This window comes from Cryptomeria japonica, chromosome 3, assembly GCF_030272615.1.
Source record: "Cryptomeria japonica chromosome 3, Sugi_1.0, whole genome shotgun sequence".
Classification (NCBI taxonomy): Eukaryota; Viridiplantae; Streptophyta; class Pinopsida; order Cupressales; family Cupressaceae; genus Cryptomeria; species Cryptomeria japonica.
In genome coordinates, this window is record NC_081407.1 from 378,990,243 (window position 1) to 379,011,863 (window position 21,621).

The 21,621-nt window shown below is 34.2% G+C and overlaps 3 protein-coding genes across 3 annotated transcripts; 1 reads left to right on the top strand and 2 right to left on the bottom strand.

Annotated features, from left to right (window-relative positions):
* Positions 1-3,149: 3,149 nt before the first annotated feature.
* On the bottom strand, positions 3,150-4,345 carry LOC131874193 (G-type lectin S-receptor-like serine/threonine-protein kinase At2g19130). Its single transcript, XM_059217452.1, has 2 exons — positions 3,594-4,345; positions 3,150-3,444 (listed from the first exon to the last, which is right to left on the bottom strand). The coding sequence occupies exons 1-2, from the start codon at positions 4,343-4,345 to the stop codon at positions 3,150-3,152; spliced, it is 1,047 nt and encodes a 348-aa protein (XP_059073435.1).
* Positions 4,346-4,462: 117 nt separating this feature from the next.
* On the bottom strand, positions 4,463-5,404 carry LOC131061773 (G-type lectin S-receptor-like serine/threonine-protein kinase At2g19130). The gene has a single exon (XM_057995598.2). It carries the CDS (start codon positions 5,402-5,404, stop codon positions 4,463-4,465), a length of 942 nt encoding a protein of 313 aa, XP_057851581.2.
* An 8,561-nt stretch (positions 5,405-13,965) lies between these two features.
* On the top strand, positions 13,966-14,874 carry LOC131061759 (G-type lectin S-receptor-like serine/threonine-protein kinase SD2-2). Its single transcript, XM_059217453.1, has 2 exons — positions 13,966-14,241; positions 14,347-14,874. Exons 1-2 carry the CDS (start codon positions 13,966-13,968, stop codon positions 14,872-14,874), a joined length of 804 nt encoding a protein of 267 aa, XP_059073436.1.
* The last annotated feature ends 6,747 nt before the right edge of the window (positions 14,875-21,621 follow it).

Consider the following 21,621-nt stretch of genomic DNA (forward strand, 5'->3'; position numbering starts at 1 on the left):
ATCACAGAGTTGTTTCACAGATGTTCAAACAAGGATAGTCATCTTAGTGGAAGTCAAGGACTGGGTTCTTGCAATATGTTGTTGAGTCGGGGACTAGCAACAAAGATTAGTTGGAGGCAAGGGAGCGTCTTCACAAGATTAGTGCGGAGGCAACGAGTTGGACTCAGGGGGTTTGCTGAAGCGAGTTAGCCATGGATGGGATTCATGCAAGTGAAAGTCCACTATGGGGTATGCTGGCAAGTATCAAGTATGTCAGGGACAAAAATGATACAAGTGCAGGGCATAGTGAATCCAAAGTTCACTTTTAACAGGTCCTAATGTTGCAAAGGACGAGACTCAGGTCGAATGGTCCGGTGCCGAGGACATCGTCTGTTTTAAGTGGGGGAGGATGTAAGGGGCTGCTGTCTCAGGGAGATCAGTAGGCTTCTGGGGTTGTAAGTCCCTTGTTATTCTCAGCAGGTCGAAGTTGTGGTGATTGACAAAGGGTTAATGCCAAGCTACAGTTGTGTGAGAATCGGACAAAAAACTTATATATGGGGGTCGGTTGAAAGAATAACCGAGTGCCAGGAGTGCACCAAGGTGGTCTGCGGTAGACACCTCCTCCTAGGGGTGAAGAAGAGTAACCCTGCCCTCTAGTCTCAGGGAGATAGAGGTCCTACATGGACATTAGGGGTGAAGTAGAGTAACCCCGCCTTATCATTGGATGGTGAGGTTTACTGGTGGATGCATTCTCATGGTCCCTATCTCAGTGAAGCAGAGTAACTAAGCCAATGTTGGGGATGACTCCCGGGGAGTTGTCTATGACCCGAGGACTAGGGAAGCGGAGTACCTAGGCTCTTGCGAGAAGGATGATCATGCAATGGATTGTCCCGGTTGGGGAAATGGAGTACCCAAGATCTTGTAAGGGGGATGGCCATGCAATGGGCTATCTATATCGGATTGTTGGAGCTTGAGAGTTAGGCAAGCTATGTGGGTTGAGTTGCAGAGCTAGAAGTCCATGTGTCTTATGGAACAAGTGGGGTGATGTGCTGGGCACGCACCTAGGTTACCTGAAGTGGGATTTGCATTGAGATCCGGGATCTCAAGGCCCTAGAGTGGGGGTCGAATGTGGCAGTAGGAACTGGGTTCTGAAAGTGTGCTCATGCTGAGCCGAGCCATGAGGCGAGTCCAAGAGGGTGACAAAGATGGACGAGTTACATGACCGAAAAGAGGACATGGTCCATAGGCAAGTTGTTCTGGGAGCACAGCTGAGTTGAAGGTGAGTTCAGCGACCAAGGATATTGGATTGGATCATGAAGCGAAGAGCTTGGTGCCCAAGTAGGAGCGCAAGGTGTTTTGTCAGTCTGAGAGGCTTAGACTGGGTGTTTGCATGGAGCTGGTTATTGTGCATAGGATGTACAGGGAACCGAGTTCACAAGTGAAGCCATGTAGGCATAGGCCAAGGGCCCAAAGCAGTGGAACTTGGAGTCCTCGTTCAGGAAGGGGTTCTGAGTTGTGTACTAGGTAAGCCGTCGTGGGCTCATGAGAGAGTCAGTGGTGCGCCAGGTTGAGTTCCGAAGGAGATAGGGTCTTCTTGGATCAGGAGTCTATATGAGAAGCTATCGCCAGGGGCGAGGTGCAGTGGTATCTGTACGTGTGTTTCAAGAGTGGACGTTGATCTAGGGGCAGGAACTTATAATCGGATGCTTGGGAAGTATTCAGGGTAGTGACCAGCGACAGAGTTGGAATTGTTTGTAGACCGGGCCAGGGGCCGTCTCTTCATAACAATAAAGCTATCTTATTGCTCTAGTGTTGTGTTCATTGTGTGGAGATGGACAAACAAGAAACTAGCTCAGGGAGTCTAGTCATCCCATGAGATATGTTTGGTGCTTGAGGGTTCAGAGGAGCTGAGGGAGGCCAACATGGGGCGCCAGTGCTGTGGGAGTGTGCAGAGTTGGAGCCAGAGGACTTAAGGAGTTCTAGATGGGTCAATGTTAGTAGTCAGAGTCTTATATGACCTGTAAGCTTGTACCAAGGGTGCAAGGATGGTGCGACAAGACAGTGCTAGAGTAGAGTCAGGGACTTGAAGGGAGTGCTAGGAGCATCAGGATGAAAGAAACCCGTGAGAGGGTTGGCATGCACTTCTATTCCGCATGGGTGTGTGTTAATGTGGTCAGGTGGTGGACACTTGAAAAGGGATGGCGTAGTCTGGGAACAAGAAAGGGCTTGTCCACAATGGAAGTCGTGAGTAAGGTTTGCCAGTGCCGCATGAGGTTTGACCTCCTTTGGAAGGAAAAAGCTTGTTTGGGCAGCAGGCCGATCTAGCCCCATGACATTCGGCCTTACATAAATGAATTACGCCAAACCCAAAACACATGCCAATATTTTTTTCTACATTTTTTCTTAGGCGACTGGACTTTTGCTGATGTCGACTTAAAATTCCACACGTTAATTGACTTCCTTCGAATATGGCCGCCCATTACGGGTCATAAGTCGTGAGTTACTCACAAAAAAGTAGCTGTAGTAAATTCGGAAAGGGTGCTTCAATTAATTTTTATTATATAACATTCTTAAATATTCATTTTGGTCAAATTGTAACAATGTCATTTTCAAAAGGTTAGCATCAATAAAGAAGACACGTCAATGATCAAGATCAAATCTATTTAGTGTAATCTATTTCATAAGTTAATTGTTTCTTTATATCATAGAAAAGCTACACTGTACAATGAAGGATTCTAGAAGACTTATCAAGAGGATCTCAACTATTGCTTTATGCTTATTAAGGTATATTATAAATTATTCACTATTAAATTCAGTTTTCACATTCTTTCATTTGTACAATCTAATATATTATTTAACTTATATTTTACTTTGAGCGTAACCATTGCACCTCCTTTTGATGAAAGTGCTAATATATGATTACTTTAAAAGACACATAGTATTAACTGGTTAAGAAATCTTTATTAAATAAAACTATTCATATATCAGGGCGTGAATGTGAATCTCATCTAATAATACAATCTTTGAATAGATACCTCTCCACACAAAACCCTGTTATCTAATGTTTTAAAATAAAGAAGACTTCCTCTCACAAATTCTTCCAATAACACAAATCATATAATACTCTAATACCATACCAAGTGAGAAGCAATACAATAAATAACTAATAACTACACTAGCAAACCACTCAGTACCGAGTGACTGTAACTTCCATAGCTGTCAATGTCGCTTTGGTCTACATGCTTGTCCATAAACGCATAGCTTGGAATCTGCGGAGGTTGAGGCTCCATCTTCCCTTCTAGCATCTGCACCACTTGCCTCATGCTTGGCCTTACTTCGTCGTCCTCTTGAATGCATAACAACACTATAACACATGCTCTTCTCACCTCTTCCATGTCTGCCGCCTCTACAACATCCTTCTCCACAACATTAATTGTCTTCCCCTGCTGAATTTGAGTTACAGCCCTGCGGGAAAGTAAATCAAACTTGAATCTTGCATGTTTAAGTCTATATTTCTTCCCCCCGAAATAATTTCCAAAAGCGTCATACCAAAACTGTAGACATCAACCTTGGTAGAGATGGGAAGACCAAAGATCCACTCTGGAGACAAATACCCTCTCGTTCCTCTTGTAGTGGTCAGCACACGGCTAAAATCTCTACCCACAAGCCTTGACAGCCCGAAATCCGCTAACTTGGGTGACAAATTACTGTCCAGCAGAATGTTTTCGGGCTTGACATCGCCGTGAATGATGCAATCTCGGCATTCTTCGTGGAGATAATGTAACCCTCTTGCAGTGCCTAACGCGATCTCCAATCGAGTCTTCCAGTCGAGTACCCTCCGTTTACTTTTAGACTGACTTGTGAACAGAAAAGAATTTAGAGAACCGTTGGGCATGTAATCATGAACCAACAGCCGTCTCGATCCTTGTGCACAAAATCCCCGAAGCCTTACCAAATTCATATGATGTATGTTCCCAAGAGATCTAATTTCCGCTCGGAATTGCTTCTCATCTTGTCGTGAACACTCCATTCTTTTTACGGCCACAATTGTACCGTCTGGTAGAGATCCTTTGAACACTGAACCGAATCCTCCTCTCCCCAACTGAGACTTGAAATTCCTGGTTGCAATCTTCAATTCCTTGTAACTAAACATTCTAAGAAAAGAGTCCGAGGAATCTGCGTACCTATCCGTCTGACGCCTTCGCCAGATGAAAACTGAAAAGATACCCAAAGCAACGGCGAGAGCACTAACAATACCAAGCACTGTGCCGACAATAGTTGTGCTTTTGCGTTTCGTTGGAAGTTCAGAAGCACCTCCTCGGATGGAAACATTTGAACTGCTTTTCGACGGAGGAGAGTTGCGCATGTTTAGCACATCTCCTGACCGGAGTTGGCAAGGCCCTGAAGGCGGACTGAAAGTAAATGCAGTGCATGAGCAGTTGTGGAAGCAGAGTTTCTGGCAATCTTTCTTTGTTGGTGCAGACTATGAGGAAGTGTAATCATTAGGCAACGTCACATTAAGGTCGACGAATCTGTCAGTGCTGCCATTTTTGGCATCGTAGTTTAATGGGCTCTGTCGAACACAGCCACTGGATCCCCAGTCTTGGGAATCCCAGGCACCATTGTCTGTGGGCGCGAAGCCTTCCACGCAGCTGCAAAAGTGAAGATTGTTGGAGTTGCAGGTTCCATAAGCACCACAGAGACCATATACGGCGCATGCATCTGCGGGCTGAGACCAGAATGTGTTCCATTTACTGCCCCTAATAATAGCATTTATTTGCAGTCCTCCTAAATTGGTTAGGACGAAACGTGGGAGAACATTGATTTCAGGCAACAATGTAATACTGGTATAAAAACCAGAGTTTCTACTTTCAGCCCTTACATGGACGCCCTTGTCCAAGTTTGCCATTTCTAGAAGTTTACTGAAAATTTTGCCGTCCCAAGTTCCGGTTTCCCAGTACTGTATAGATTTGTTCCATGTCAACACGAATTGCTTGGCCCCAGACGGATCCGCGCGGAAGGAGAAAAGACCAGGAGTGGGATCCATTGAGTTTTTCGAAGAGACTAGCTTTTGCTGTCCACCAAACCTCATCCCTGGCAACCATGTATTTACAGGATTGTCGAAACTCTGCCAAACAGTTTCATATTTATTGTCATCTTTCAGCATTAAAAAATTACCAGAATCTAGTATCACAGCCCGGGAGGCCTTTTTTGTTGTGTTGACTGACGGGATAGACGCGCCCTCTGCATCAAACAATACCAGATTACCTTCTCGTGACAGCTTCAAGACGCCAGACCTGTTTCTGGCGGGAGTCTCCCTGTTAGCCAACCCAGACAATCGTCTTCTCTGGTATTTTGGCATACCAGATCCCGATATACCAGTTGCTTCCATTTGGGCTGAAGAATCCCAACTCAAATGTGCCATTCTGTGAAATTATTGTCTGAGTTCCAGTAAGCGAGGCACCCAACGAAAGAGTATCTCCAGCGTCGATTGCAGCACCATAGCTCTTCAGTTGAGAAAACACTGTAAGTGCAAAGAAAAGAGTTAAGAATGATTTTTCCCTCTTTTCCATGATTTTTCCCTCTTTTCCATCTCTAAATTGTTAGCGACGGAAAGAACTTCTAGGCTGAAGTAGAAACGTCACTTTGAATTTGTATTTGTATCACATTCTATGCTTCATGCTTAGAATTTTTTATAGTTCAAATTCAACGGTAGTAATTTATCACCGAGTCAATGTGAAACACGAGGGCGTCTCCAAAGGTGGGGGTCAAATCATAGAGCAGAGTCGGTAAGTAATTGTCTTATGTGGACACTTTGTCGTCTTCTTCTTATAGACCAACCTTGTCAAATCTCATTAAATAAGATATGGGTTTTGAAGTTACATAAATTCTTTTATAAGGTCACTAATATTATCATAATTATTTGGAGGTGGGAGACTCAACATTATAATACGGGCCAACTCATAATATAGAGAAGGTGAAAAGATGAAGTTGTGATCATATTTTGAAAGGACATTCTCCATCACTCTAGCCCCATTTGATTGGATGATGCTCACATAAGCAAACTTTGACACCTATCGTATTAAGTAAAATCCATATCTTCTTAAATTAATGCTTAGTGGGTGTACTTGCTAATGTGACATCTATCCTCACTAGTGAGGTGTCGTTTACGGGGCCAACATAATGCAGTGGTCTTATAATGTACAGTATGGGGCTGATGTATTCTATCAGCTTCATAATTAGAACATACTAGTAATAGTTCTATTGGAAAGTGAGTCAGCGCTTCGTTGGACTCTTGGTAAACATGTTTCATTGTGAACTCTATGAAATGCGCCATCAAATGCCTAGCTTCATTAAATAGAGTCTCTAACTTCCAACTGGGTAGTTTTTTTGGTTTGAATAACATTTATCACCAACGTCAAATCACCTTCAATTTTAAGCTTTGATAAACCACGTTTTAGTTTCAATTAGAGGTTGATTATGGAAAGGTGTATCCAACCGACTAAAAAGCAACCTATACAAAGGAGACACTTTTTTTTTTTTTGAAAACTCTTCTTTATGAGTTGCTTTTTAGTTGGCTAGATAGCCACGTGTTGATTATCAATGCTTGTATTTCAGGTTCATTATTAGTCCCTTTTGCCAAAGGTCTGGAGACTTCCCTTTTAATTAAACCCTTCTAATCTCCAATTACACAACATACACCTGATGTCCCAAGATTGCTACATGTCGCTCCATTGAAATTTAGTTTATACCACTCACTTTGGGGGGCAACTCATTTTGTTTCCCATCTCTTTTTAATGGTATCAACACCCCCAATGCCTTTAACAAGATGATGTTAAGATATTTTTATTATTAAATAAATGATTTTAGTTAAAATTGAATTTAAAAAAATAAATATAAGTTATGGAGCAATTAATTGTCATAAATGCATTTAATTAATATAAAATTAATTAATATTAATATTTAGCTTTATTTATATCATAATTGAAATATTTATTAATTATACTGATATTTATATACAAATAATTATTTATAATAATAATAAAATTATGAAACTATGTAATTAATGTTGAGAGGAATTCTACAATGGAAATTGAAAGGATTCAATGAGAGTTACTTTTAAGTGATTTTTTAGCATAGAGTTGATTTTTTCAAAGTATTTTTAGTTTGAACATGATAATAATTTGATTTTGTGATCGTAGAAATGAGTCTCTCTTGCAATAAGCTGAAATGTTCATAGTTTTTATTGTGCTAAAATATGATTCATTGGTTTCTTGAAAAATATTTTATTAGAAGAATTTTATCTATCAAGATATACATGATCTAAATGTATTAGAAATTACTTATATATAAAAGCAACTCTTAGAAAAAAAAGGCTATGAAAGTAGATCTAGCTTGTTCTTTTGAAGAGAAGGTACCTCTTTACTACAAATTTTATATTTTATTTTTCTTCAATTTGTTGTTCTTAAAATCCATTCAACATGAAAATGGAAATATAGAAAGAGAGACACAGAAAAGAGATATAGATGGAGATATACAAAGAGAAAATTAGGAGAGAGGAGAGAAATCCTACAAAATGTGAAAGAAAAATTGTCAAGTTTATTTTACTACCTTTTTGATATATTATTTTAATAATAGTTTCATTTGGAAGTATTATTTCAATGTTTCCAAATCAATAAAATAACACCTTCAAATGAAAGGGACTCTCAAACAAAGGTGACCTTTATTCGAAGGTGTTTTCCATATAACCTTTGAATAAAGGCATCTTGGACATTTCAGGGATATAAACATAAAATATCTGTAATTACAATATTGGACATGTCATACATAATTATACTAATTGGTAAGTTGGATTTTGTAGAGGAGAGAGTGCCAACGGAGGGAGGTACTTGAAAATTGCATAGGATGTCATTTTTTATTGAATATGTATGAAGATATAAATATTTGTTGGTATGAATTTGTTACAGTTGATCTATTGCATCTTCTTTCTCGCTTGTCTCATTTATACTTGTTTCTTACCTTTGGAAGTCTTAAATTAAACTATACAAATATTTTACTTATACCCATAATTGCTTTTTTCTTTAGAACTTTCCCATACAACCTTATGACTATGAAGATATTATTTTGATTCTATGCTCTTGAATATTGATAGGTTATGAGGTCAAGTGCTCCTAAGGACCAAACAAAGGTTCACACCCACTTAATGACTTTTGTGTATTGATAATCACATACTAAAATAAATTATAATTAACTAGAATAAATATTAATTCTATGATTATAAAATTTTATTAAATAAATTTATTCTTTATTATGTAATATTAAATAAAATTTAAATAATATATGTTATTGATAAATAATTTAAATATAATATAATTATATATAAAAAATATTGTTTCTATAATTATAAAATAATGTTGATATATACTATATTAAATATTATATAATATTAGATAAAATGAAAATAGTATTTATTATTTATTAATAATTTAAATACTATGTAATTCTATTATATTTAAATATATATTTATCATAAAGTTTAAAAGATAATCTTGAAGAAACCAATATATTGACACATCCAAAGTAATAATCAAGAGAGTTCATTTTCCCTAATTTGCATGTTAACCATCTATGAGATCAAAACTTGGCTATGTGTAGGATCACCATGAGACAAACTAGACCCTTAAGTGGTGATGAAAATTTAAAAATACAAGGTTAGGTAGCTTGACATGAAAATTTGAGTAGGCTATCAACATAACTTCAAAAATATGCAAGAACAAAATTTGAGGCAAATTGAATGCAATTTCTAAGCTACTACTAGTTGTCTTTTGAAAAAAATTAATAAATCTAATTTGTGAAAATTTGAAATTTCAATTTGTAGTAGTACTAAATTTTCAAGAAAAAGATAAAAAAGAGGTGTATGTCTGACCAACCTAAGTACAAGCAAACCATAATATTTTTTTTATGAAACTTTAAATATAAGTAGATGACACATGTCTAGAAGTGATGAATTTTTTTTGAATTTTTTTTCCAAGTAAATAACTAGCTATGAGTTTTTTACTACAATTTTTTTAAAATAAAAAAACTCGTATGCCTGGCCACCATAACTTAGTCAAAATTTTGATTTTTTTTTCTTTTTTTAATCTTATAGTATATGAAGCATAGAATGTGGTATATCTTTTGGATTCAAAAAATATGAAACTGTTTGAAATTTATAGATGTTTTTCAATCAATTTATCAATCAAGATTTTAGTAATAATGCATGTAGAAAATCAATAAAAAATTGTTTATTAAAACTTATATCAGTACTTTTGTCAATGACTTCTATTTTTTTATTTCTAGCCACAATTCATCATTGCTAGCTTTGAGTTGTGGGGAGGTGCGATCCATCAGTGGTTGACATCTACTTGGAAAAAATGTGCCATGTGATTGGTGCAAGAGTTGATTGATTTTCATCTTGATTGGGTTATTTTCATTGTTTGGAGCACTGAATTCATGGCATTGATTATTTTGTTTGAAGCAGCTATGGGGAAATCTTCCATAATTTTAGGTGATTCACTTGTGTTTGAGGCAATTACACAAATTCAAAAATAGAATGCTATGGGATTCAATCATATTGGTTCTTTCTGAATTGACAAATTAACTTGACTTTTCAGTTCATTTATGCAACTAAATTAATAATATCAAGCATATCCTTTGTGCACTTAATCTACCACACAATGACATTTTCTAAACAAATAATTTAATATATAATTACATTGGATCATCATCAACTACTTATACATATGTTTCATATATTAATTGATGTATCGTCTAATTTCTCAAGAAACTAGTGAACCTAATCGATATATTCATTCATATCTTTAACTTGGTACTTACCTAATCGAATGAACAAAAACATTACATAATTATTATGACCATTTTACTGCAATATTTATAATTAAATTTAGACGACTATATTTAAATGATAAACTAGAACAATCATTGCCAACATTATGTGCTCCCTCTTTATTGACATCCATGGAGGAATGTTATTGTTGATAACAAAAACAGGCCACACTGAGTAAACAGATCTCATCTCTCCAAATGGATTGACACTGTCCGTTGCCAATGAAACCCTGAGATTATGAGGTTCTTCTTTAAAGTGTGGCCACTTTTCCTCTATGTCCATAAATGCTGAACCATCCACAGGCATTTGAATAATGTCATCTCGACTTCTATTGCATGCATGGTAATCCATAAATTGTGCCAAGCTAGTGCACTTGAATAATCATTGCATACGTGGAATAATGGGAATATAGCGAAGAACCTTGTAAGGAAACCTTTTTGTTATTTGATCTGGTCGATATCTACTGATATGACATTCAGGGCATTCAGTTCAAAATTCATGTTGTTTGTGATATATAATACGATCATTGCGACACGCATCTATTGCTTGATACTCCATTCCAATATCTTTCATAACGACAGATAATTCTCGGTATGAGCGAGGTAGAATATTTGATGGTGGTAACAAAAACTCACCTATCAATCTACAACAACAAAATATAATTTGTTATAATAAAGAATATTAATGGTACAACATGATTCACAGTTTACTATGGCATGCCTTAACATACGTGACATTGTTATGTTGGATAAACCATTCATAACCTTCAAGTTCACCAACAACAATACAGCAGAGAGAAGAGTTGCCTGCGAGCCTTCATAAAGGGACTCAGATGCCTTCTCAAGTAGAGGGACATCATGAACAACATCAAGGTCATCTTCATCATCATGATAAGCTGCGTGAGTACTAAATGAGTCATGGATCAATGTATTTGTACCATCATCTTCAATTGTGTTTTCTGGCTCATGATCGTCATCTTCCATGGGATCATTATCTTCAGCTTCGATATTCACACCTCCATGTTCGTCCACTTCAAAAACCATTTTCTTAGGGTTGTGTTGATCCATACCATGTGCTCCGGGGTGCTCGACCTATATAAAATTGATATACATAAATAAACCGTGATCATGATCTCATCATCACGTGATTTATTATGTATATAAATTGTCAAAATGATATAATGAAAAACTTACCAATGGATGATAATCATGTCCACCTTCAATGTGACCATGTGGCCTACAATGTTTCTTCATTGTTTTGATTAGAAGTCTTCTAGTCTTTAACCCCTTACAAATTTTGCACGGACAATAACATTTTCCATCACCTTTTCTTTTCAAGTTAGACCACAATCTAGCAATTGTCTCCTTATTTTGTTGTTCGTTGATATTGTCTGACATGGTCTTTCTTCACAGGCAAGAAAATAGAAATTATTGTCTAACATGGACTTTCCCTCAGGAGCTGGCAGATCCTACTTCCATACTTTAATTCTATTTTCTCAAAGGACAATCCTAAAAATCCATGCATTGCAAACAACTTTTTACACCTTTGTTGGTTATCGTGGCGTCACAGAGAGTTTACATCAATAAATGAAGAGCATGCCAATGCTTTTAATGCACCAGTAGAATTTTGTCTCTTATTCAATATCTCTAGTGAAACCCCCTTGATATTTTGTTGGAGTAGAATTTGTTATATTCTAGAAAGGGTCTTGTCCTTTGTTGATGGGATATTCATCTACCTCAAGAAATAACTATTCTTATCTCCAACAAGAAGTGGAACTAAATGAAGATCTAGCACCATGAAATTAATCCTCAAAAGGATTACCATAGTTAGTTTTGGTAGATAATGATCTGGGTAAAATACTAATGTGGCTTTACGAAACATTATGTACTAGCTTAGCATACTCTAACAACTTTGGTGTGACATGCTACATCCAATTAAGTCTCCATCAGTATCTCTATTGTGTTTATGGATTGGGATTCAATGTACTCTTTTTATACACAGATTTTACTTTCAACTGAGGAGGTTTGTATGTACTTACTTGTCTTTCGATTGTATCCCTATTTCAAGAATTTCTTCTATCAAAAAATCATTTTTTGTAAGTTGTACAAGTGGAAGCTTGAACATGCCTTCCATGCTAGCCTTGTTGATACGTTCAACACCATCTTGTGCAACAAATCTTTAGAACTCCATTTTTTCAAATTGAAGAGTGAGTAGTAGGGACAATCTAGGACACTTACAGAGGTTTTGCAAGAGAGATAAATAGACCTAAATATTATGGCTTAATAATGATCAATAGGTAAATAGATAAGAAACTCTCAATATCAAAATGACTTTCTAAATTGTCTTTACTAGAAATGGATAGATCTGCTAATAATGGCTTTATGACTGTATGTCAACTTTAGATTCAATCCAAGAAGAGCTATAACTAATATGCGATATCTAGATTTATGATCTCTATAATATAACAATCCCATAATTATGTTTCCACGCATCTATACCACAACACAAACATCATGCTAGTGTTTAGCCATAGCAATTGATATCCTAATTATAGAATGTGAAATATGCACATAACTATGAATAAAGATTAAGAAAAACAAAGAAAGATGCTTATTGCAAACATAAATGACTAATGGACAAGAATTGAATTCATTGTAGATAGTTTTGAATATCAAATTCACTTATTTGTGTGCATTTAGTAACTCATGTACTTGTGGCCAACCATTTATCTCTTTCATAAATTAAACACTTATTAATAACATTAAATGGCTGAGTAATTATGTTTTAGTTGAAATTGAAAATAAAATATTTTATTTCAGGACAGCTCACACTATTCCCTATCATATTTTAGACTCTCGGTTTTGTTAGTAGTGGTTTGATGTCTTTGGAGCTGATCATTGCATTTATTTAGTTACGTTTGCCAGCCTACTCCTAGCCTATGCCAAAATGGGAGCTTTGGAACAGGGTATGGACATCCATCAAAGCATAAAAGATAGAGGAATTTTGTCAGATGTAGTTGCAACTGCACAAAATGGATTTGTTGAGAAGGCTTTAGAAACTTTCAAGCAAATGCAATCGGCAGGTGTAAAGCCAAATTCCACGACCATTGCTACTATCCTACCTGCTTGTGCCAAAATGGGAGATTTCGAACAGGGTATGGACATTCATCGAAGCATAAAGGATAGAGAAATTTTGTTAGATGTTGTAGTTGTAACTGCCTTGGTAGACATGTATGCAAAATGTGGAAGCATAGACAAGGCACATGAACTATTTGATAGAGTGCCATAAAGAAATGTTGTCTTGTGGACTGCAACGATTGTTGGATATGCACAAAATGGATTTGTCGAAAAGGCTTTAGACACTTTCAAGCAAATGAAATTGGAAGGCATAAAGCCAAATTCTACAACCTTTGCCAGCATCCTCCCTGCTTGTGCAAAAATGGGAGCTTTGGAACAGGGTATGGACATCCATCAAAGCATAACGGATAGAGGAATTTTGTTAGGTGTTGTACTTGCAAACGCCTTGCTTGACATGAATGCAAAATGTGGAAACATGGACAAGGCTCGTGAATTGTTTGATACGATGCAGCAAAGAGATGTGATCTCATGTGAACAATCAACACGTGCATATACGGGAGGAAGGGATTGCTGATACAAAATTGAATGCTCACTCCTCAATCACAGTTCTATGGTTTTACGAGATTAAACTAGGACAATTAACCACCACATGTATATTTTTTGCAACATGAAATTAAAAACTAGGGCAATTTGAATCTACCTCCTATGTTGGATTGCCTTCGACGCGGGTTTGATGTTCTTGGGGGTTGAAGTCACCACGGACGCCTATGCGGGATTGCAATTCACAAATGAATTCCCCACCTCTTTTTTTATTTTGTAATGGCCGCCGTCTTCAGAATTACGACGAACTCAAGCACTTTTTTGAAAAAAAGAAAATTCTCATTGCTAATGCCTTCTTCGTCGAAACCAAATGGGTAATTTCCGTCAGAATTACGACGAATGAGGGCATTTTTTCAAAAAAAAATCAAATTTGGCCATAATATACCTTCTCCGTCGGAAACCTCGATTAGAAATCTAGTCCAAATGTATTATGTGGGGAGACGAGGATTTGGCTCGGGGATCAAAGGATCTCTACGAGATGGTACAGTGGTTGCTGTAAAGAAAATGAAGTGTTCACGACAAGATGAAAAGCAATTCCGAGCAGAAATTAGTTCTCTTGGCAACATACAACATGTCAATTTGGTCAGGCTACGAGGGTTTTGTGCAGAAGGATCAAGACGGTTACTGGTTTATGATTACATGCCCAAGGGTTCTCTGAATTCTATACTGTTCACCGGTAGTTCCAAAAGTAAACGGGAGGTAGTCGACTGGAAGACCCGATTTGAGATCGCACTAGGCACTGCAAGAGGGTTAGTTTATCTCCATGAAGAATGCTGAGATCACATCATTCACTGCGATGTTAAGCCGGAAAACATTCTGCCGGATGGTGATTTGTCACCTAATTTGGTCGATTTTGGGCTAGCAAAGCTTGTGGGTAGAGATTTTAGTCATGTGCTGACCACTACAAGGGGAACGAGAGGATACTTGGCTCCAGAGTGGATCTTCGGTCTTCCCATCACTCCCAAGGTTGACGTCTACAGTTTTGGTACGACACTCTTGGAAATCATTTCGGGGCGAAGAAATCTGGACTTAAAAGTGCAAGATTCAAGTTTGTTTTACTTTCCCCCATGGCCTGCAACTCAAATTCAGCAGGGGAACACAATGAACATTGTGGAGGAGGGTGTTGCAGAGGAGGCAAACATGGAAGAGGTGAGAAGTTTATGTGTTGTAGCCTTGTTATGCATTCAAGAGGACGAGGAAGTGAGGCCTAGCATGATGCAAGTGGTGCAGATGCTGGAAGGGAAGGTGGAGCCTCAAACTCCGCAGGTTATGGACAGGCCAGTGGACCGAAGCGACACAAGCAGCATCACCTATAGCCATGTTACCAGTTAGAATATTGTAAGCGGTTGGTTAGTGCATTGTAAAATGTAGAGGAAGGTTATTTAAGCTCAAATTTTAGTTAAGATAGCTATACCTCGTATACCTATTTCAATATAAAAAAGCTAGTGAACATTAGGGCATATTAAGTGTGCGTTCAGCTCACTGTTTGGACCTTTGCGTTAAATTTGTATTTCATGTGGAAGAAGTGATGGTAACTTAGGGATAGATAACTAATTTTGTTCCTCTCATCAATGGATGTAGGTATTGCTCTTTATTGTAAGTTTTGGATGTCCTAATGATAAGGTTAAATGTTTAAAGTGATTTTTCAATCTATATATTTTTTTAAACTCTTTCATTAGTGGTTGATTTGATAGGAGGATTGAGAATTTTGGAGGTTCTTATTTCATGTAAAATAATCATGTAGTTATTTCAGCTGTTTAAAAATGTTACCACTTTAAAGTTTTTTTAGATTATAGTCCATTTTGTATGTACTAGATAAGGTTTATCATAACCGAACTTAGCATCTATTTAGAGTTTTGTCTTCAACATTTTATCATTTACGAAAGTCAAAATTAAATCGAATGAATATTATTTTTTATATGTTATAAGTTATTTTATTTGTATATAACTTAAATTTATAAAAAAAATCATATTTTACTTTTATTAATAGATTTTCTTTATTTTAAGTGGATACGTGACTTACTTCCAAGATAGATGTGGAATGAATGAATTGTATGATCTATGCTCATTTTCTTCCATATTTCTATTAACATTTTACACTTTCAATATTATTGCAATGTCCCTTGCTTTGATTGAAAGTTTCTATTGTTATTCAAAAAATGAATTACAATAAATTTTTAAATCACACATGCATGAAAAACATGCATAAACAAGTCACGTTTAACATTCCACTCTTTTAAATCTTGCCACAACTTTGACCATCACTAATAATATGGTTTCTATTACATACTCCCTTCTAGAAGACAGAGACTATTAATGATCATACACATTATATTTTTGGTATTCGTAAATGTCTATATGAAACAATCTCCTTTCTTGAGATTCTTGTGAACAAGATTATTGTTTAAGGGAACCTTTTCAACTTATGTCATTTTGTAGAAGGTTCTTTAACCTATGATATTTTTTGATTTAGCACATTCGTTGACGCTAGAATCCATTTATAAGTCAACCATACTACTTTATCTTCACTCAAATTAATCTTAATTCTCAAATCAAGATTGCTTGGGTGGCCTGGACCTAGTTAAAGACTACTTATTCAAATATTTTTTTTTCACATCTTGCTCCATGGAAGTCACCTTCAGAGAGTCACGTATAATAAGAATCGAGTCTGCTTATAGACAAATTGCCTTGCTGAGATGCACTAGCAAAGACAAAATAAGTGCAAATCGTAGGTTAAATCACTTGCATGGGATTTAGCAAATCGATGATATACTTCTCTTTATGCTCACAATCTTATGTATCGCCCTCCACAATGAATGAAAATAACATGCAAAAGAAATTTTGTATCCTATATGAGGATTTTCCCCTGCAATAAAGAAGTCATTGCCTTTCACATTCTTCTGGATGAAGATGTTTGACCTCTACACAGTTGATTTGCCTTTTCAATGAATAAAAAACCTCACACATGTTTTTTGGCAGTCTTTTACACATCATAGTGCAAGAGGCATCGTCAATCTCAAAGATTTAGTTTCAACATATTTATTGGTGGAAGAACTCAAGTGAGTTGCAAATTTGACACAAGGACATCAATTAAGAAATATAACTCCCCCAACAAAATTTTGATTCCTCTTGGATGCCCCATTAAAGAAATGATAGTAAGCATCATGGGACAATGGGGTTTGATTTGAAAATGACACCATTCCTAGCATTCCTAACTCCCACAAAAAGATAAATGGAATTGCACAAATATATTATTAAAATTTAAATATAATATTGCTAAAATTGATCAAAAATAATTAAACAATAGAAATACAAATACATTAATGTCAAGTGCACAAATTTTCACACTAAGCTTATTTTACTCATATCTCAAGTGCAAAACTTTGATGGATTCTTGCAAAGTGTTGGACCACATGAAATAACAACAGTGTCTCATGGAATATGACTATCATTGTGTTTAGAAGTCATGTGTTTTTCTCTCAAGGTAATCACACAAACATATATAGAAAAATGACAGATAAACACACTTTGTAGACATAGATGATTGAGATAAATTTAATTGTCTTGCATCATTAAAAATATCTATTAATTATAGATCATAAATACACTAGATATAATAAATAAATTGAAATCATCATATAACTTTATTTATTAAAAAACATTCCTCACTAATAATACTAAAGAATAAAATTAATTACATGATCGATCCATCTTGCCTATAAAATATCATGTTGAATTCGAGGTTGAAACATGATAATATTAATTCTTTTCAATATGCCTTTCATTGTTGATTAAAACCATTTCACAACCCTATTTGTGATAAACAGAACATTTCAAATTACTGATGTTATGATCAACTAAATTCCCTAATAGGAAATGATGTTGATGGATGAGGTAACTCTTATTTGCAATTGACTATACTTAGAACTTGAAGAATGTATTGCTAAAAATATAAGAATAAACTTGTATTTGTATTCAATATTGTACTTCATTAGTGTAGAGTACAAGGTAAAGTATGTGTTGTACAACCTTCATTGTAGGTAGATAAAATGAATTACTTTGGTCAAACATATAAACACAATTTGAATCATGTTTCGCCATTCAATGAAGGAATTCATCTACAAATAAAATTTCGCAAGATATAATTTATTTAAGATTTATCTTTTTAGATGTTTTTTTTTTATGAGTTTCATAGTAAATGTACTCTACTTTGTGTGGTGTGTTTCATGACATGATCTTATCATTTGTTAGTGATAAATTGTGTTCTTTATAGCGTATTGGTGGAATGTGGTAGTATTGGCATGACTATTTAACCATTGAAGAGCTTCGAACAATAAAAAATAATTATATTTATGCAAGATATGCATGATTTTCATGGATTAGAAGCTATTGATATCTGTGAGGGAGGATTACTTTCGTTTAATCACATGTTTGTCTTTCATGTCACCACTATCTTTAATCTACAATAGTACAGTCTCTAACTCTATTGTATTATTATAATATTATATAATATTATTATTTATCTTTATTTATTATCTCTATATACTATTATATTTATTCTACTTCCAATGCATCTGAAAGAAAATATTATAAATTATAATTAAAAAAAGTGTTTATCTATCAATTATCAAAATTAACTAAATATTTTTATTTCTCCCAATTTATAATATTATAAATGTAATGCCATAAATTTCATAATGAAAATAGAATACACACCATTTTCTTTTATTTTGTTTTTGAAAGATCTTTTAACTCTAAGGTTTGATTTGATACTTACATGAGGTAGAGAATGGAACCATTTGGCATAATTCTAGTGGGTGAACAAATATTCACATGCATATTTTGTAACATAGATTATATTATTATGTGATTAGTATCGTACAAAGGTCTTTCAAGGATAGCTATTTGGACAATTATTCCTTGGTGGGTGACCATCTATTGATAGAGAGTGATTAAGTTTTCTCAAGATAGGCTTAGCATTAGGTCATCATATTGAATTTCTAATGTCATTAGTTAGAGAGTTAATTTAATTTAGTAATAAAGTTTAAATGTCTCATCAAATAGAAAAGAGGATCTAGGAGAAAATGATCTACACAAATTATCGATAATGCAAAAACCCAAATGACATAGGTGATAATGGAAGGGGGCTCATGGTTGCAGCTTGGATACACCAAGCTATAATTTCTATAGCTTGGTGTAGAATTATACTATTTTTACATTACTATTAAAATAATCCACACATTTTCCTGATTATTGCCACAATGTATTGGCTTATAGATCATTGAATTTGTGTGTAGTTACGTAGTGTTGAAACTAGGTAGCGCTAGATATGTCTACAACTTTTCCAATAAAAAATGTTGACTAAATGTATAAGTAACACCACTTTCCTTGATCAATTTACCAAAAAAATATTATTGACATGAATAGAAGTTGTTGATAGCTTACTGCTGAGTGAAATATGTCGAGAATATTCTTTTGACTAGTAGTTGATATAATCTTTAGCCATGACAATATATTTCATTTTAGTGAAGGAATATTTTCTTTAGAACATTAACTTATGTTGTTACAAACCAAGCTTATCTCTCTTAATTTTTAAATACATTATTGAAGTATAACCTTAAAGAGATTATTTTATTTATGATTGCTTTGCACTAGTATTAAATTAAAAAGGGATATTCTTTGATATTCATAGTTAAAGGAGTCTTCTTTTATGTTTTTAGTTACATTTTTTTTTGAGTCATTAAGATTCTTTATTTACTGACCTGTGTCTATTCTCAACATAAAAACACACACCTGCAAAAATAGAAATTTGCATAACATGATGGTTTTTCATCATATTTTTTGGGTTTTAATAGCATTGTGGAGGCTGATTATGAGGATTTGAATGATGAAAATCATGTGAAAAATCTATCATGATTTGCATATTTTGATTTTGGTATGGAATGTGGTTTTGTGTGGAGATTAGTTGTGTCTCATATATTGGCCAAAAATAAAGGAAAGCCAGTAATGGTGCATGAGGGGAGTAGATTTTTATAATTTCTTCCTATATAATTTAGGGGATTGCAGAATTATTAGCCAATAGGCTATATATGGTGGGCATCACCCACCAAAATTCAGAAATCTCACGTCGTTAAGTTGTCTCAAAATCATATAAAATTTAAATTAAAACATAATTAGATAAGTATCATTTATTATAGTGTTAATAAATCTAAGATGCACTAAAAACAAAGAGAAGTGCTAAGGGATTGTAATTGTTAATCATTATTATTGTTGATTTATATTATTTAAAATTAATTTTATGTGAAATTATTTTTATCCTTGATTCTTGCAAAATCATATTACTTACATTTAAAATATATAGTTTTTATCTTATGATATTTAAAAAAAATTAATAAAATTAAAAATATTTTCACAAAATTTAGAACAAAGAATCAATACAAGAGATAGGAAGGTTTGCATAATATTTTTTTAAAATTATATTTAAATAGCTCATTAATTAAATAATGAAAAAAAATTAAAAATAACATTAAAGGATAATAAATAATAATTTTTATAGCCTGTAGTCAAGAACAACATATCCAAAAACTAGCCCAACATTGATGATATATTAAAAAGGAATGGCTAAAACAATATTGTCTACTAAGTCAAAAGAACAAATTTCTCAAGTATGAAAAATTATAACAAGATAGGATAGTCTAAATATTAATTATTTATTAATATTTTATTATAAAATAAAATTAAAATAGTTAATTTCAAATTTTTTCCATATAATAGTATTTTTTCTAGCACACGATCATATTATTCGAAAAATAAGTAGATATGACATAGCCATTATTTTCTCCTAATTTCAAATTAGTTTTCAAACTCTTGCTTAAAATTCAAATTCATTGTTGATCAAGCTTAACTTTTGTGATTCTCAACAATTCCTCTTCATAAGGGAAAATGACTTTTGACTTTTCCATGAAATTTTCACCACTTTCTTCCTAGGTTACATAGGGAGGGTCATAAATTGATAAAATGTAATATTTATACATAAGTAATTATCCAACTCAAAGCTAGACATATTAGGTACTTAATTTTGAAAAAGAATTGAAAAAACCTTTTTACACTACTTAGAAACATAATTGAATAGAGTCATGCTATAATATAACATAATTTTCAACATAAAAATCTTAGTTTCTTCATGGGTCTCAATCCGTGTCACAAAGAATTTACCACATCAAGATTTTCTTGAGAACGCCTAAATATTTCTATTAAACTTTATATCACTTACATACTTAAAATATTTGATAGTAAATATTAGATATAAATAAAAATATTATAAATTAAGCTTAATAACTCTTGTACACAATTTATATAATAATAATATTCTATTTGTTTTCTTTCTAATTCTAATAGAATATAAATAAAATTTATTCATAATATTAATTTAAGAAGAATCTAATTACTTATAAATTATGTTTATTATGAATTAATATCAAAACCTATTTTGTTTTATAAATTATATAAATTTTGATAATAACCAAAAATTCATAACTATATATCATCAAATATTTTTTTAATTGAATTCACTAAAAAAATAAATACATAGAGGTACCTAGCATATCTTAACCACTTTAAGCTCATATTTTGTTTTCAAAAGATCAATGAAAAACTTTCTTTATCGAAATTTATGACTGACTACTTTAAGTTTATCCTTTGTCTTCCAAAGATCATTGAAAAAATTGCTTTATCAAAATTTATAACTAAGGGTTCAATTATGAATGGTGAATAATAATAACTGATATTAATATGAATATTTGTATCCTTACTTTTAGTATCATAATTTATATCTTAATTGTTGTTAATGTTGCCCACCAATTATAAATGACTCCTCTCCCTTTCTTTAAAATTTAGAAAATGAAAAAACATAAATTAGGCACATGCCTTGATTGACCCATCTGCACGTTGCTCTTCCATGTTCTGGTAAATTGTATTGATTTTCTTCCATGTTCAGTAAAATAAATAAGCCTTTGTTTGGACCAAATCCTTGAACAAATAAATTAGATATTGATTGGACTGAATCAACATTGCAATGCC

Bases quoted from the DNA above. Each gene is read 5' to 3' on its own strand.
- LOC131874193 (XM_059217452.1), bottom strand. From the start codon at position 4,345: ATGCGCAACTCTCCTCCGTCGAAAAGCAGTTCAAATGTTTCCATCCGA. The intron at 3,445-3,593 runs GTATTTGTCTCC...ACTTTCCCGCAG, and splicing joins ACTACAAGAGGAACGAGAGG to GGCTGTAACTCAAATTCAGC.
- LOC131061773 (XM_057995598.2), bottom strand. From the start codon at position 5,404: ATGGCACATTTGAGTTGGGATTCTTCAGCCCAAATGGAAGCAACTGGT.
- LOC131061759 (XM_059217453.1), top strand. From the start codon at position 13,966: ATGTATTATGTGGGGAGACGAGGATTTGGCTCGGGGATCAAAGGATCT. The intron at 14,242-14,346 runs GTAGTCGACTGG...TGCGATGTTAAG, and splicing joins GTTCCAAAAGTAAACGGGAG to CCGGAAAACATTCTGCCGGA.